At 39.8% G+C, this 16,578-nt stretch overlaps 1 protein-coding gene across 4 annotated transcripts in view; it reads left to right on the top strand.

Annotated features, from left to right (window-relative positions):
• The first annotated feature begins 6 nt into the window (after nt 1-6).
• PRDM5 (PR/SET domain 5) overlaps nt 7-16,578 on the top strand; it is a 94,009-nt gene continuing 77,437 nt past the window's right edge. For all 4 annotated transcript variants that reach the window (XM_085323895.1, XM_085323896.1, XM_085323897.1 and 1 more), the window contains exons 1-2: nt 7-169; nt 5,549-5,632. In XM_085323895.1, coding sequence (XP_085180021.1) covers nt 77-169; nt 5,549-5,632 — 177 coding nt within the window. In that variant the 5' untranslated portion in view covers nt 7-76. The remainder of the gene's footprint in view (nt 170-5,548; nt 5,633-16,578) is intronic.

Here is a 16,578-nt window from a genome sequence, read left to right on the forward strand (position 1 = left end):
GCTCGCTCCCAGTGCAATGGAAGTCCCTAGTAATCTTTCTTCCCGGTAGCAGGCAGCGGCCCCGAGTCAGTGGAAAATGCTGGGCATGTACGTGCCGGACAGGTTTTCCTTGAAGTCGTCAAAAGTGCAGGACGGGATGGGGCTCTATACGGCCCGGAGAGTGAAAAAGGTGGGTGATCGGCCGCCGCGCTGCGCGCCCCGCCGCTGGGCGGGCGGGGTAACGGCTGCCTGTCCCGCCCGGCCCGTCCCGGTCCGGCGCGGCGCAGCGCAGCGCGGCCCGACCCGGCGGGGAGCCGCTGCCACGTATCACAGGAGAGCGGGGCGGCTCCTTCGCCCCTCGCCGGCCGCCGCGCTCAGCTTTCACCTCAGCGCCGCTTTGTCGGCGCTGCCTCCGCTTCGTCCGCCCGGCYGGGCTCCCTCTCCTCGGGGGAGGCACCGCCCGCCCCCGCCGCCACCCATTCCGCATCAAACGGAGCCTCCCGGGGCGGCCCGGGGCCCGGCCGCGGCGCGCAGCGCCCCGTTGGGCGGGCGCGGAGGTTGCGTCTCTGGGGCTGCCTCCCCCCCTCCCTTTCCACTTTCTTTCATTTTTAGTTTTATCTGTGTTTATGGCTTCGTTTCGAGGCGGTAGAGCTCCTCTGGGTAGGRCTGCCTCCTTGGTTCTCGCCTGGCCACAGACCGGCATGCGCCTCTGCGGAGTAGTTGCCCCGGCTGCCCCTCACAGGCTCCTGTCACTTGACTGCTCCTAGAGCATGACAGGGTCAGTGATTGAATTCATCATTTCCGGATAGTAAAATCGGGCCTGTGAAAGAGGTGATGCCACTGAACTGCAATTATCTGTAAATCTCTTATCCCAAACAAGTCATGTCCCTTGACAGTTCCTAATTTAATTGAAAATCCCTTGATTTGCTAAAATTCCAKTTATTTATAATTACTCAGGTAACTTGTTTGAACAGCTTACTCAAACAGCTACAGGCGTATCTAAATTTCTTCTGCATTAGTATAAACTTCTAGTTGTTTTATCTATTTTGCTTTGCATCTTTGTCCTGCTTTTGGCTCTGACTGGTTTCAGAGGGCTGCGCTGTAGCTGTGATGTCATTTCATCCACAAGGCCAAGATATCTTGGAGCATCTCACCTTTAAGGAGTCTCAGAATTAATGGGAGAGGAGAAAGCCAACATTATTATCCAGTAGCTTAAATTTCCTCCACTGAGGTTCAGAACTTTTATTTGAAAACTTTAGAGTTCCCATATCAGAGACTGTTTTACACAACTAGCATGCATTAATTCCCAGACTCTCCAAAACAGAGCAAAGCTCACTGGAATTGTCACCTGTATACTAATATAAATTCTGAATGTCAATGCAGAATTCAGAGCCTGAGTTTCCCTTCCTTTATATTGTTTTAAATTGCACTTCTGGAGCTGTGCACAAGGAAAAATAGTCTCTTTATTCTTGCCTGAGTTCTTCTGTAGTGCATATAAAGCTTAACGATGCTTTTGAACTRTAGTTACGTATGGACAAGGTTTATGCTGTCAGCTTTGGCCGGCATAGCCCTTTGGTCAAGGATGTGAGAGAACAGATCTACCTGTGTAGCTAAGCCGATGTGAGCACCTTGTACAGGATATCGCAGTAATGAGACATTGTTGTTATAACCTGTAATGCATTTGGGACATAGAAGGGAAAGGCAGAGGCAGTTGTAATTATGAGGTGTGTCTCTATTAGGAGTATGTAGTGACGATGTCTGTTACAGACTCGGCTTTTGTCTGGGAGTGTATCCTCTGTCCTGGTAGCACAGACAATTTTGTTATACGGCGCCCTGGTCAGCACTGTGTGTCCAACAAACAGATTTTACTCTCAGTAGCATGAGGAACCAGCTCTTGCATTGCTCTAGAGGAACCGTGGTTGGAACAGGTATTCTGAAAACACTTAGAGATCTAACCACTTTGCGTGGCCACAGCTGCTCAAAGAATGGTGGGTGTGTAAATAATGCAATTGATGCATTGGATATAAGTAGACTCTGTGTTGCTCTTTCCTGTGGAAATTAAAATCGAATTTGAAGTGTTTTCATCATTTCCTCCTGTGCAGTAGTGAGGCAGCAGTACTAAGCTGTCAAATAATCTGTTGGAGCTTGGGTTGGGAGAAGATGTTGAATATGACACTAATTGTGAAATAAGATCTGTGTTCCTGAGTAGCAAATACTGCACCATTTTCTCTCTATTGTTAACATACAACTGCAGTTGTCTTTATTGAAAACATTTCAGATAATCTTATAATCAGGAATTGCAGTAACAACTCTCCAAATGTTAAGTAATCGTGAAGTAGGCCTCTGAAGATTATGGTATTAGTGAAGTTTTGGTAATAATATGTTTTGAACTGCTGTTGTCTGCCATCTGCTTCTGTGCCTTCAGGCATTATGCCATGTTTTCAAGCTTTTGTCTGTAATCATAAAAGGTGGAAACTTTTTTGTTTTGTTACCTTAACAAAAGCTGTGATTCTTGTGTAATTTTTTTTCTCTAACAGCTGGGCTTTGGTTACAGTGCCAGTATCGTAAGACTCTTGGTATAATTATCAGAGAGCGCTAATGCATTCTTCTGTGTTTGCTAGGACTGGAACAAGATTAGTCACTGCTACTTTCTTGAAAGCAACTGTTGAAAGCAGCTTTTTTGACCTTTGAATGATGTGTCTTTTGTATCTTGAATCGTTGTTGTTGTCTCTAGAGTAGGTGGCAATAAAACTCAGTTTTATTGATTTTACAGAAAAGTGAAGTCTTAGTGTGATTTTGATTGATATCTGTTGGTGTATGACAGCATGTCTATTAACTAGGACTAGTAAATGCATATATGGATCAGAAGAAGGTCCTCTGAAAGGCTAAATGAATAGATTTATACACTTATCTCCATAGGCTTTTGTGTTGCAAGACATCAAGTTTAGAAGTATCTAATTTCTGTTTTCTATTCAATTTTGACAAGCTTTAGGAATGCTTGTAAGTCTGAATCACCTACTCTTTATGTTACAACCACCTCTTATTGGAGGTTAATGTCTTGCCATTTGCTTTTGCCATTGTTTTGAACTTCTAGAAGGCCTCAAATGTACTACAGTAGAAATTTATTGGTTTGGAGCAGTCAGCGTAAGAATCACAAATAGTAATTTCTTGTTTTGAGTTGATATGCATTATTAAGCTGTTGTGTTTCACTCAGAGGTGATATGTACTTCAGTGATGGGTAAAATTAATATTATAGATGCTTTGTAAGGTATCTGGGAATTGTTTGGATTGTAAAGCATGAAAGTGTTACTGAGGTGAGGGTTGTGGAATCCTTCGAAGTACTTAAGSAAGGTAATTCATCTCTTTGTAGTACTGAAAAAGGCTGCTGCTCTGCTGTTAAAAAAGTGACTATGGGAGACTAGCTTTTTCAGGTTCCTTATTAATTATGTCTTCARTTGATTTCTGTATTAACTTCATAGAGCATTTTTCTTTCTACAGAGCTAATCTAGATTATAGTCAAASAAGCTTCTTTTCATCTTGATAATTGCTATGAGTAATGAGAGGTTCTGCAGATGTAATTACACCCTCCCTTAGACCTTAGCAGTTACAGTGAGCTGCTTTCCATGTTGCACCAAAGCTGCTTATGATTTGCAAGTGAATGGAAGAAGCCAGTTCACCCTGGCAGGAGGTGTCTTTGCTGTCTCCCCCTTCTCCAGAAGGGGAAGAAGAGCTCTATGGGAATTGCCATACCTACCTTTACTGTGGCTAGATAGGACCATTCATTTCCAGGGGAAAATTCCTGTGCCACCACCTCGGCTGCTTCTCAACCTTAACCTAAGCAAACTGAGCGACAAATGTAGKCTTGTCTCTAGTGTAGTATCTGCCTGGTCCCTACTACACAGCAGTGTTAGAACTAGATTTGCTGGTTCTCAGTATAAGCTGAGATCACAGAGCTGCAAACATTTAATTGCATTGGCCTAGTTTTTCACCTTTATTATCAATGAGATGAAAGGAGAAGGAAATTTCGGTGTGGATATCAAATCTCAGGCTTTGTGGAGCTGTCAGGGGGAAAAAATTGTTTGACTTGATTAGCTAAATGATGAAATTTGGTATGGAGATCAGTGAGAAGTGGGGGACATGAAGCCCCACAGTGCCAGGTTTTATTGTCGGTGTTTGTCTGTTTCTGCATCTCCATTGCTACTCCAGGCTACAGTTGTTGTCTTCTGCTGTTCTTGTCTTTTTGCCTTCTTTTTTGTTGTTCCTTCTAATGGAATATTCCTTGTGCACATTCTAAAAAAATTTGGTCCTGAGTTTTTATCTTCTTGTACAATTCCAGTTTACTTCTCCTTTAATACCTGTTGCATACTTCAGATTTAATATTAAATACCAGGATTTGTTATTTGTTTGATTGTCTTAAAGAGCAATCAGCCTGGAAGTTTTCCATTCCGCTTCTTCCTCTCCCTTCTCTCTACTAGGAGGCAATTTGTTAACATTAGGGAACTGGGAGACCRTATAGCAGGCAGTTCCCGGGATTTGGAGTGTGCCTGGAGAAATGGACATATAGACAAGATTGCTATTTTTATTAGCCAAAATACTATATTTGAAAAGAAACACCAAAATTTTTATCATATAGTTATAATCTGTAATGCATTCAAATACATAGAGCTTTTCAGTCAGAATACTGCCTAAAGGAAAATAGCATTCTGCATTCCAGTTTGTAGGGTTTGTCACTGCAAGTAAAGACATGGGAGAAAAAAGTTAGGCGTATGTAAGAATAAAGTCCTGGTTAATTAATTCAGTCTTGCTGCTAATGTGATGTCTATGAAGGAAACGCGTCCAGAAAACCAAGCTTTTTGGTTTTCCATATCAATAGATGCTTTCACAGTATGTGTTACTATTAGCAGGTGGTATAACATTTTAATTTTGTTTATGAAGGCTTGATTAACTCATAGACAYGTGCATACTCCCTGCTTTTTTAAATAAATCTCTCAGTATGCTTCAAACCCTTGAAGCTATATTCAGTGTTTTGACTTGTGGCACTTCAAAAAACAGTGTTGCAAATAATATTTCAAGTAAATCTAATGTAAACTTTGTGGTTGCCAAATAATTTACATTTTGGTAGGATGGCTATTGCAAAATGCTTCCTGAAAAACTTACAAGAAATTTGACTTGTAAATTTTAGCCTTATTTAAATTAAAGAAAAATGCTGCTCGCCACAAGGAAAATGAATATGTAGAGGAAAGGTATGATTCTAAGAGATGCCCAAAGCTGTGAGAAGAATTGGAAAGTCTTACAAAAAATCATGCTATTATATACTGCTACCTGTAACTGTTTATAGGTCAGACAGTAAACAAATTTGAAAAGYAGTGCCTGAACTTGATGGATGTTGAATCCTCAAGGTTGTGCACCTTTTTGGAAGATAGGGGTAAGACAACAAAATTGTTTTCTCCACTTGAAGCTAAAATTGGTACCCTTGCTGTAGTTTGGTATACCACTTTTTCTTTTTTTTTAACTAACTCATTTTATTTTATAATCGTTCAATTTATTCTCTTTTCTAATCCTTCCATAGGGTGAAAAATTTGGCCCCTTTGCAGGAGAGAAGCGAATGCCTCAGGAAGTAGATGAGAACACAGACTGCAGGCTCATGTGGGAGGTGAGTAGTYCAAAGTGGCATCAAACCTAGTAAAAAGTGTTCCTAGAATTAAGTCATTACTATAATAAATCTCTTTTTCATAGCTAGAGGAACTGTAGCTAGATTTTGTACTTCTTGGTCRTTTCAGAGTATGCTTTTTTGAGGATAAACTAACATTTTTAAAAGCGTAAACAAATAGCAAGTGATAGTTCCTAAGCAATGAAGTGTGAAAATCATTGAGAAAAATTAAAAAATGCACTAACATTGTGAAAAAATAGTGAACATCTGAAAATTGTTAAAATGATTAAAATTTTAATATGGGAAGATGATTACTGATGTTACTGATATACTCGTGGTGAATGACAGATGTCAGATCATAGGTTCCCCCAATTATAAAATAGAACATTCTCTGCTGTGACATTTGTGTGAGGGTTTAGCAGTTGTATAAGCAAAGTTTTTACATTCTAGTAACATTTATAATGCAGTGAATAGGTGTAAGATCTTTAACAGAATAAAAACCTGGTGCTCTCAGCAAACGAAAGCATAGGGAATTTCAGGACTATTCAGAAACTCTCGTATWTATTGGACAGAAAAAACAGTTCATGTGCTAGACCTTGTAATTGAGACCTTAACCCATGCTAGTTTCTCTGTCATAGCTGTGTTCAACTGTAGCAAAATTCTATCTACATTTACTAGTTAAAGAGATGATATCCTAACTGAAAAATAATTGCAGTAACAGAACTTTGCAACTTGTTCAAAAAAGCTGTTTTTTAGTGCTTCTGTTCTGTCTTTCCAATCTTTCTTTTCTAGTTCTTTGAACAGAATTCCCTTCAGTGTTTATTCTTTTTTTCAGCCAGTTTCCRTGAAAAGGATACTTATTACTGTTTTTTACTGAGAGCAGGATACTCATTTCTCACTCCTTCAACTTTCTGAGGTTAGAGGTGAAAAGATGACTGTAACTTGTATGTTATGTGGCTGGCATTTTACTTCTTTCTTAAAGCACTATCTGTACATTTATTACAAGATAAATTTATTCCCTCCCCCCTTTTTTTAAATGTCCATGAGGTGTGCGCAAAATATCCACTCCCACAGAGGAGGTACAGACTTGTCCTTTCTCTCTCTTCTTTGGTTACATACTCAGAGAAACTTGTTTCACTGTCTTTGTTCTCAGCTGGAAAAAAATGATACAATGTGCTTTTATTATGAATGTTTGCAGAATACATGTTAATTTGTCTTGGTTTACTTGCCTTTTCATGAGGCTTCTGCAGGTTATTTTAAATCAATAAAATATTTGAACTAGAACAGGGACTTTAGGATGGATGATGGGTGAATTATAGCAGTGAGAGTCTTTATGTTACTTGGATAGCCATATGATTTTCCAAATGCCTCATTGGTGATGATTAAATGGAATTTGTCTGTTTTTTATAAGGCAGAAAATAAAAGTCAAATGCATGTATTTACTGATGACACTAATATGACCCCATCAACAGCAAACCAGAAAATTAGTTTTTTATGAGCTGTTCTAAGACCTTTTCATAATATCTTATTGTAATGCAGTTTTGCGAGCCTTGAAAAGATTCCTGCATACCAAATTTTATGACTTCCTGTGTGTTTGAACCCAACTTGCTCATGTTTACTGAAGTTGATCTGAACACAATCTTTATAATGTAATTTAAATCRTGCTGAGAGTAGCCTTAGGTTGAAAATCGAGACCAGGAGTTCAGGAGGTAAAAAGAAGTGGAACAGTCCAAGTGGATGGTTATTCCAGAGACTCTGGGAGGCAGTCATAGCAACTAGCCAAGTTTGTGCATACTCAGCTGTACCAAATATATTAAAAAATAAGTATTTTATTGACTACTGGATGAAGGTACAGTAAAGCCTGACCTCACAATCTGATGGCAGTCAAAAATGTGCATTTTCAGAGAGGACACCTTTAGAAAAAGTAGAGCTTTTACATTTTCATGGGTCAAGTAAAAATGAATGTTGATGGAACAATATTTTCTTGGCATGTGATGCTTATGGTCTCAACTTCAATTTTTTGCAACAGTCTTCTGTAAAGAAACTTACCACATGCATTTCTAGTTGTACAGAGTAGCTAGTGGTCTTTTGTGATCAAGCTATTCCTTTTTCTCTGAGACCAGCACTGTGAGCTGGCATCTTTAAGAGGTTACACTGAGGCAGAATTGTATGCATTAGGATTTTTTGGTCTTTTGGAAAACATGCAAGTTAGAAGCAGTTTTAGGAAGTTTATTTGTGTCCAGTGATTTTGTTAAATAAAGTCCTGAGTTAGAGTTTGTGATTAAATTGAATATAGCAGAATGCCGTTAGTCTGCTTATAATTTACATAGTTTTGAAGGAATCAAAGATTTATACTTGCTTATTGTGGAGACTCTGGAGGATTGAAACAAAAGCATCCTTGATCTTGCTGTTGTCTTTGTAAAGAGTTGCATGCTGAAATTTCTTATTTGCAAGTGATGTGAATGAAAAAATCTTTGATTATAATACAGTCAGGAATAATAATTTAGAAAGCCAGCAAAATGTCCAGCTGGCTTTGAGTCTCTCTCGCTCGCTCTCTCTCTTTCTCTTTCTCTCTCTCTCTCTTTTTCTTTTTTTTTTTTAAGTCACCATTATCTCTTGGACTGAATTGAAAGTTTAATGGTTAAGTATGCAGCTAGTTCTGGTGATGATTTGAGAGCTTGTTCTTGATTTTTAGTGTCCTGTAAATACCTCAACTAAGTACTGACTTGTCAGTCTATATTAGTATTTTACTTGGGCTAGCAATTTTAAACTTACATGTATCTGCAGGGAGAGCAAGTGTTTGAGGCAAAAACAAAATATTCTTTAGGCATTAAATTTCACAGAAGTTTTTACTTTTGGAAGCTGCAAAGATTTGTTGTTTTCTTTGAGCTGCGAAGGTAAGATATGTGTTGAATTTTTCTTTATTGTCCCAAACCAAGAAAGTAGCATTCATTTCAGTACTATTGGATTGCAGCAAACATATACTTCTAGTGGTGACTTTGGCAAATGTTAAAATGAAGAGGACTGGAAAGACTTGGTGTTTTTTCAAATACCTTGTCATACAATGAAGAAATGTTGGTCAGGATGAGATGGCACATGCTATGCTGTGTGACACTGAATGTTGTGTATTTCAGGTGTGTTTTTTGCCACTGTTTTCACTATTCTATCTGCCAAGGTTATGTTTTCTTAATTGCTTTAAATTAAATACAAAAAGGACAGAAACATGCCAGAAATCAGTCTTTTTATGGGAGCTAATGCTCATTKTTATTTATATTAGAGAATGAAATGAAGTTCTTTTCTACTACTTAATGCTCAATGTTTTTGCAGTGACAATTTTTTTCAGTTATATAAACCTCCCCCCAAACCAGCAAAGTTGGTGGAAAACCTACTGTTGGCTTCAGCCAGCTTTAGATCAGAGTCCTTATGTGTAAGATTGGGGTATGAGAAGTCAAGCATTTTAAACTAATGGAGTTTTTGTGTTGTTGAGGTTTTTGGAGAGGACCTTGCTAGTAAAATATGTGGTTCTGGTATGGGAGCGCTTTTACATACAAGACGTTGAGCCCGAAGTATGCCCTGTATTTTGTGATAAAGTAAATGTTARTTTATTTGTTCTCAGAGATATGGGTATCTTTCACAGTGAATGTGGAAGTTGATCCTTCTTGTGAAAGTTCGACAACATATTCGCGCAAGTTTTAAGAATGAGCTTTCTGAATGGTTCTGTCTTTAAAGGGTCAAATAACATCATGCACTAGTTAGAGCTTCATTAATACAAATAACTTGCTTTATAATTGAGCTGAAGGAAAGTGGAACTTGTCCTCTCTGTCTCATTTTTGAAGTGTTATTTTAATATCTTCTGCAGCAACATTAGAATGTTCTGCAGTGAACTCTGAGGAAGGTCCATGAAACTCAGGATGCGGAAGTATTGCATCTCGTTGTTTTATAGTATTAAAAGTAAAAATGATATTTTCAGCTAATAAAAAAATTGTAATGCAGAGGACAGTACTTTTCTTTACATGGTTGTTTGAGTGAACATTATTATTTAGATTTATAAATGTTTAGAAAATGATTTCCAGAAAGCAAGCAGTGTGTATACTGCCTTCAGCAAAAATAACCATCTGCTTATTTTCCGGTGAAGCTTTTCTTTTTTCTTCTTCTCTTGCCAGGTGTGCAGGGCAGAGTGTCTGCAATTGCACTCATGAGCATTTTTAAGTAGCGTACCAAAGTACATGACAGCTTTGGAGGTATTTTGAAAATCTGGGGATAATTTTATTGCAGGATAAAAGGCTAGTAAATGAAGTAGTTCATGCTATTGATGGGTATTGCATTATGCATTATTTAGACCTCTGTAGAATTTCATCTGGTAGCTTATACAGTGGCTAGGGGCTCTTCTCCCCCCCCTTATTACTTTTACAGTGATATGGCATTTGTATGGCATAATTCAGTGATGTCTTGGTTGATCTTGAGGCAAAACTTCCTTTGCTGAGGGGAGGAGAAGAGTGTGGGTCAAGTATTTTATTTTGCTGTAAAGACATTAGGGTAAATTAGGTCAATAACACCACAGAATATTTAGGGTTGGTAGGGACCATCTGGTCCAATCCCCTGTTCAAGCAGGATCAGCTGCAGTCAGTTGCCCAGGACCATGTCCAGYTGGTTTTTRATTATCTCCAAGGATGGAAATTCCACAGCCTCTCTAGGCAACCTGTTACAGTGTTCAACCACCTTCACAGTGAAGAAGTGCTTTCTGAGGTCCAGATGAAATTTCTTGCATTTCAGTGTGAGTCGATAGTGTCACAGTATCACATAATGGTTGAGGTTGGAAAGGACCTCTGGAGACCATCTAGTCCACCCACACTGCAGAGTCACCTATAGCACATTGCATAGGATCGCATCCAGGGGGCTTTTCAGTATCTCCAGAGAAGGAGACTCCACAACCTCTCTAGGCARTCTGTTCCAGTGCTCTGTCACCCTCACAGTGAAGAAGTTTTTCATCATATTCAGATGGAACTTCCTCTGTTTCAGTCTGTGCTGGTTGCCTCCTGTCCTGTTGCTCGGCAGCAGTGAGAAGAGTCAAGCCCAATCCTCTTGACACCCTCCCTTAAGATATTTGTAGCCATTGGTAAGATCCCCTCTCAGTCTTCTCTTCTCCAGGCTAAACAGGCCCAGCTCTTGCAGCCTTTCCTTACAAGAGGAATCAGCTCCAGCCCTCTAATCATCTTTGTAGCCCTATGCTGGACTCTCTCCAGTAGCTCCATGTCTCTCTCGTCCTGGGGAGCCCAGAACTGGACGGAGTTGTACAGGTGTGGCCTCACCAGGGCTGAGTAGAGGGGCAGGATCACCCTCGACCTGCTGGCAACAGTCTTCGTAATGCAGCCCAGGAKACCATTGGCTTTCTTGGCCACAAGGGCACATTGCTGGCTCATGGTGAACTTGTCCTCCTAGGACTCCCAGGTCCTTCTCTGCAGAGCTGCTTTCCAGCAGGTCAGCCCCCCGTCTGTACTGGTGCATGGGGTTATTCCTCCCTGGGTGCAGGGCTCTGCACTTGCCTTTGTTGAACTTCATGAGGTTCCTCTGTGCCCGGCCCTCCAGCCTGTCCAGATCTCTCTGGTGTATCGGCCCCTCCTCCCAGCTTGGTACCAGCAGCAAACTTGCTGAGGAGGCACTCTGTCCCTTCCTCCAGGTCACTGATGAATAAGCTGAACCAGAGTGGACCCAGTACTGACCCCTAGGGGACCCTGCCTAGCTACAGGCCTCCAACTAGACTCTGCGTCGCTGATGACAACCCTCTGAGCTCTGCCTTTCAGCCGGTTCTCAATCCACCTCGCTGTCCGCTCGTCTAACCCGCGCTTCCCGAGCTTGCCTGTGAGGATGTTTACRGGAGACAGTGTCAAAAGCCTTGCTGAGGTCAAGGTAGACAACACCCACTGCTCTCCCCTCACCTATGCAGCCAGTCCTACTATCAGAGAAGGCTATGAGCTTGGTTAAGCATCGTTTTCCCCTTGGTGGAGCCGTGCTGACTACTCCTGATCACCTCCTTTTCCTCCACACGCTTAGAGGTGGCATCCGGAATGAGCGGTTCCATCACCGTTCCAGGCATGGAGGTGAGGCTGACTGGCCTGTAGTTTCCTGGGTCCTCCTCCTTGCCCTTCTTGAAGGCTGGAGTGACAGTGACTTTCTTCCAGTCCCCAGGCACTCCTTGTTGGCTCCTGCACCGTGTGTGTCAAAAAGTTACCACCAGCGCTCTGCAGGAGCCTCCTGGGCTGTTTGTGCCTGGCTGYGTTGTCTTTCCAGCAGATATCGGGGGTAGCTGAAGTCCCCCCTGAGAACCAGGGCCTGTGATGGCGAGGCTTCTTCCAGCTGTCTGTAGAAGGCCTCATCGACTTCCTCTTCCCGATCAGGTGGCCTGCAGTAAACATCTGYRGCAGTGTCACCCATGTTAGCCTGCCCTTTAGTCCTTACTTATGTAGTGCTTGACTATAAGCCCACATCCACCCCCAGGYAGAGCTCGATACGTTCCAGTTGCTGTCTCGCATAAAGAGCAACTTCACCCCGTTGCYTTTCTGGCCTGTCTTTCCTAAAAAGCATGTAACCATCCATGACAGCATTCCAGTCATGTGAGCTATCCCACCACCAGATCTTCTCCTGTTACTAGCACCAGTAGGAAAAGCCTCGCTCCATCCTCCTTACACACTTCTATAAGATACTTGTAAACATTGATAAGATCCTCCCTGAGGCTCCTCTTCTCTGGGCTGAGCAGTCCCAGAATACCTTTGTGTTAAGTCTCAATAAGATAACACTCAGGCACATTCAGTTTGAGGTGTTCTGGTGCATGCTCTGGGTATCTGTATTCATTTTAGCTATTGAATTGTAGTCGTTGACCAAATACTGAAGGCTTTGTAGTAAAATGGAAAATGTTTTGCTATGGTTTCTCTGGCATGGTTTTGAGCCTTGTTCTAGGTTTATGCCAAAGGCTTCCTTTACTTAAATMTGAAGTGAATTGCTACTTAGTTATTTGATCTGGGAAAGCAAAGGTGATGTTTCATTTCTGTTTGCTTCAGTCCCTGGTTGCAGATGCTCTGGCTCACCTTCTTTGGTTACCGAAGCTACAGGAGTATCCACAATGATCCAAAGGGCCTTGGGACTAGACTAGTATAGTATGTACTTTCTGCTGAATGGCAACAGATATCCTCAACCTTTGAGGATTTGCTCTTTTATTTAGAGAAATAGGGATGAGGTCCTGTCTCCAGGTTTAAAGAAACTTACAATTCTGTGCTATGATGTGRTCTAGTTTTGGCTAGACTTTTCAGCTCTGTTTACAGCTCTTTCACTGATTTCTCTTATTAACCATAGACCATCATATAATCTTTCTAAGTCTTGGTTTATGTGGATAATTGAATCCTTAATTACCTAGCAGAGGGTCTCATGAGACTTAAGAGCATTTCTAGTTTTGCCCTCTTAGAAAACCAATTTGAAATAGTTCTGTGCTTGAGCTCAAGCTTTACTGAAATAATTTTAAAATTTGTTTTTAGATTAATCACTGTAGCCTTCTTGTTTTTTAAAAAAAAGGCATTTCATGCCTGTTGAATGATTTTGCTGAGTTTAGGCAATAACTGTATAGAAAATGGGAAAATAATATTCAGGCAATTCAGGTGGATGTTTGGGGAAAATGAAATAACTAACCTGCAGATGCTTTAAGAAAAGCTTTCTTAAAGGTTTTCTACTTTAGTCAGTGATACACAAAAGTGTTTTTCTTTTTCTACAATTTCCTGCCAGCCATAGTTATGGTAGGCAGGTTGTCCTGAGGATTCCTAGTGGAGCAGCTGAGCAATTGCAAAGGAATCCCTGGGAAAGGTCTGGTAGTTTTCATGCAGAATGACTTTTGCTTGGTTCTGCAGGCCTTGTGTGGGGTAAATGATAAGGTTATGTACCTGTATTCTTGTAAAAGAAGAATCTCTGAAATGAGAAAACCAGGAAACCTTAGCTGATTTAAGATGTAGAATTTGGCTTGTGGTGCTTCCAAAACTTACCTGCTGCATCCTAGCTCTGTGGGATCGAGAGGTAAATTGCAGTATCTTTAAATTTCTTGAAAAGGACAAACACAGCTTGATGTATTAATCTTGTATTCTTCCTTGCTTTATAGCTGCTGCATCTGCCTTACTTGGGAGGCGATACTGAGGCTACGCAGTACATTTCTCATGTTTTCCAGTGTCAGTGATGATGAATGCAAGAGGGAAAGCTTGTTGCTGTGGCTAGCAGACTTATCATGCCTGCGGTACAACATCTGTCTGAGTGACAGAATCTTTGATCCTGTCTCCTTGGATATCTGAACAAGATTTACAAGCAAAGCCAGACTTAAGGATTTTAGCTTGTTTTTGTTGATATAACAAAAGAATCAGTTTAATCACACACCACAAGGCAAGGAGATGATTGAGAATTCTAGTGGACTATTATTGGAGAGAGCATTGTTTGGGACATACTCCAAATTTCATTTCAGTGTAGTAATAATTTGATATGGATGATATTTAGATACACTTTYTTTAAATGGAAAATGTACAGCACAGCCTTATTTAACCACCATTATTACCTTGTACTGGCTTTCAGTTTGAGAAATATATTTGCAAAGAAGATGGTCTTTTTGTTTATTTAAAAAAAGATTTATTGATAGCGTTTGAGATTCGTCATTACCATGATGTTCAAAGATCAACTGTGCATTTAAGGAACTCGCAGAACTATTCAGCCAACCGGTGAGAAAGTAGGTGGGTAAATGTTGCCGATCTGGTGTAGGTTAAGTACAGTGTTTTTGACTATTTTTTGTGACATTTTGCTTCACATCTGTATATTTAATGTAGCATTATTTCTTTACGAGGTGAAAAAAGCAATAGAAAATATGACATGTGTCTTCAAGGGATTTATCCTATTCTTTTTTCAATAGTTTCCTTATGTGTTAAGTCTTCACTATGTTGATACCTCTTCATGAGTAGGCAGATACTGAGAAAGCACAACTGAGATGATGTGTAGCATTGAGATGAATGTATATTTTTCTGATATAGCTTCAGGGTTTCTTTTTGCAACCTGAGTCAAGAACGGATGAAAACCTTTGCAGGACCTGCGTGGAGGGTCTGTCTAACCTGTGCTTTGGGTGGCTGTTGCTGAATCACAAAGCCATTAGCTTAACTTCAGTTGCTCAAAGATGTTAATCTGCACTGTTAATCATTATCACCAGAAATGGTATACTGCTCAGCAGGTTACATATTTAAAGTAGATGATTATTACAATGTAATCAATGAATCTGTAAAACCTGATGGGCCTTTTCAGGGGATAAATAYACCATTAGCATGCATTTCTGTGTGAATTTGGAGCTTTCTTTTATGGTTTGATTGCATGCATTTTGCTTATATTTCTAGTGGAACTAACAGTTCAAATAATGAATTGGCATTATTTCCAAATGGAATAGTGTAAGATAATATTACTTCCAGGGTCAAAACTTATATTTAAATATATAGATTTGACACTGTTCACTGTGGTAGATCAGGGTGTTTGAAAAGAAATTTTTACAGTTTGAAATATTGGCAGCTTTTCATGATGTGSTCCTCTTAAGATAGAATATCTTCCTTGCAGTACATTTAGAAGAATTTTATTTGCAGAACTATGGTAAAGTTTTTCTTTTAATTTGAGAACAACATGCTGTCATCAGCTGTTATTGTAATGGAATACTGTTTTTCTTTCTAGCAATATCGTAAAAGTTCAGGTAATTTAAGTGGTCATACAGAAAGCATATGATAGTGCATCTATTAGAAACAAACACAGCAAGAATGTGAGTAATTTAAATGCAAAGACATGATGACAGTCTAATTTTGATCTGGTATAGGGGAAATCCCTAGTTCTTAGAAAATACCTACAGGGGACACTTCTTGTTGACACATAAAGAAAATATGATCTGTATATAAATAAATCATAGGGTATCATAGTACTGCAGTGTGACCTCGTTTAATAGCTTTGTATCCTCTCTCAGAGGAGATTTAACAGATATACTATTACAAAAAGCCATTTTTGTGTGATAAAAGTGGCAGCTATATTTTGTCAKCAGTATTTCTTTGTGTTTTGAGAGGGAAGAAAGACTTGGTTAGAAAACTAAGTTTCTATTTCTAGTATTTGCATTTTGTCAATGTAATCTGAAATTTGGGCACAGTTCTAAAAATGCTACGGATCAGTAGTGATATCCAGAAGTTCCTCATGTTGGGGTAATAGCTGTTGTTTGTGGAATTACTTCTTCCAAATAATGGCTACCAGAGAAATATTGGACAATTTGCTTCATCTGGTGGTACAACTATCAGTCAATATTCTTTGGAAAGGTAGGTACCATTGGTGTTCTGGAGTGTAAGGTGTGGAATGCCTCACTTAATAGGTTGGTGATGCTTGCATCTGTTTTCAGTTCTACAGGGCAGTTTTTTACAGTGGTTTCTTCACTTAGTGGACAAAACCCTAACATGTTTATTTCCCATGCTAAATAATTTACAGCTCTTCACCTATATGATATGCTAATTTCCTGTTACTGAAATCATCTAATATTCTGATAAAATTTCAGTCAAATACAGTTTAGGAATGAGTGGTATTCATTGAGGCTACATATTTAAACTTCTTTTGAAGACCTATATATGAAATATGTCTAAATRAGCACTAAAATAGGAGATACAGTATAGGTAAATGCAGTTATATTGGTCCTGGCTCTAAAGAATYTCAAGAAGTGCTAAAGGACCGGAAAACAATAGAAGACTTGAAATAAAAATGAGGAATGTAGTTTTCAAAGAGTGGTTTATAAGTTTCTGGGAAGGATAAGATTGTCACTGGAGCAGTAAGAGGKAACAGTAATGAAAGCGTATTTACTGGATTTGGAATTTGGATGAAGAAGAAAAGATCTATTTGGTGATAAAGAAGAAAAAACAGATTTTACT

This window comes from Rhea americana, unplaced genomic scaffold, assembly GCF_003343005.1.
Source record: "Rhea americana isolate MKP2758 unplaced genomic scaffold, rheAme1 scaffold_89, whole genome shotgun sequence".
NCBI lineage: Eukaryota > Metazoa > Chordata > Aves > Rheiformes > Rheidae > Rhea > Rhea americana.